This window comes from Papilio polytes, unplaced genomic scaffold (assembly GCF_000836215.1).
Source record: "Papilio polytes unplaced genomic scaffold, Ppol_1.0 DF820956.1, whole genome shotgun sequence".
Taxonomy (NCBI): Eukaryota; Metazoa; Arthropoda; class Insecta; order Lepidoptera; family Papilionidae; genus Papilio; species Papilio polytes.
In genome coordinates, this window is record NW_013528248.1 from 750,699 (window position 1) to 752,230 (window position 1,532).

Sequence of the window (1,532 nt, forward strand, 5' to 3'; positions counted from 1 at the left end):
AGCCGGACCCGCGCGTCTGCCACACGTCTCTCATGGAGCAGATCAAGCGCGGCGCCACGCTCCGCCGCAACAAGCACTGCAACGACCGCTCCGCGCCCAACATACGCTAGGAACGTAAGCTAGTACACAAAGTACACGACAAGGTACACCGTACTCTGTGTACTGTTTGTACTCAAGTACACTAATTACACACCCCGGTACACTGTACTATGTGTACTTAAATACACTAAGTACACAACCCGTTACACTGTACTATGTGTACTGCAGTACACTAAGTACACACCCCGGTACACTGTACTATGTGCACTCTGTGTACTCTGTACAAGAACTCGTACACTACACGTTCTTGTAACTTATAGATATTGGCAACTATGTCTGTTTGTAGTGTGCAGAATGTGTTTCATCCTTTACAGTCTGATTTTAATTAAACAATACTACGCATAAACGTTCTTGATCCTTTAGATGTCTTTACAGTCTGATTTTAATTACACTATACTAGGCATAAATGTTCTCGATCCCTTACGTATTGAATAACTATACTACGCATAAATGTTTTTGATCCCACTATACCACGCTTAAATGTTCTTGATCCCATAATTAAATTAAATAATCGATGAATAACTATACTACACATAAATCCTATATTAGTTTGTCTGAAATGTCAGACATGATTCCTTAAATATGTAAATTATTAGGTGGCATAAACATTCTTGAGTCTAATAATAATTTTAATTACTTATATTTGTCAAATAGTTTTATGTACGAAAATTTAAGAATGTTTGTCAAGGTAATTATTTTATTATAAAGTAACCGTTGGGAGATTTAATTTCGAATATTTCACGATAGTATGACTTAATAGTTTTTTTTGTACTATTGCTGTCCCTTTCGTGTAATTATAAGAATTAGATGACTGTAAAACTTTTGATTATAAATGTTAGAATTAAGGCTCGATACTGACTCGTTGAACTACGTTAATAAAAACAAAGAGATTCAAAAATATATAGAGAAGGCATAGACAATTGAGATATTTTTCACGTCCAACATTTTGTAACTGTCTACCTTATTTTAATTTTGTAAAAACAATAAATGAAAGGGGAAAATTTACGAAACCGTAAGACCTGTCAAGATGTATGGATCGGAATGTTGGGCAGTAAAAGAAACGAATGAAAGTGGAATACATGTGAAAGAAATGCGAATGTTAAGATGGATGTGTGGGGTAACACAAATGGATAAGATACGAAATGAGTATATTAGAGGAAGTTTGAGAGTAGCCCCAGTGGTAGAGAAGGTAAGGAGTAAAAGGTTAGCATGGTATGGGCATGTTATGAGGAGGGATGAATCGCATGTTACAAGGAGAACGTTAGTTATGAGTGTGGAAGGGTACATCGGTAGAGGTAGACCTAGAAAGAGATGGATGGATTGTGTACGGGAGTAGGATAAGGCAGGGGAGAGACGAGATTGCACTACACTTGACAACTGATATATTACCTGTCAGAGATATTACCTGTCAGAGATATTACCTGTCAGAGATA

At 36.7% G+C, this 1,532-nt stretch overlaps 1 protein-coding gene across 1 annotated transcript in view; it reads left to right on the plus strand.

The window, feature by feature from the left end:
- LOC106109943 (MTSS1-like protein) overlaps positions 1-1,262 on the plus strand; it is a 138,624-nt gene extending 137,362 nt beyond the window's left edge. The window contains exon 21 of the mRNA XM_013291601.1: positions 3-1,262. Within this exon, the coding sequence (XP_013147055.1) occupies positions 3-110 (108 nt within the window). The 3' untranslated portion in view covers positions 111-1,262. The remainder of the gene's footprint in view (positions 1-2) is intronic.
- The last annotated feature ends 270 nt before the right edge of the window (positions 1,263-1,532 follow it).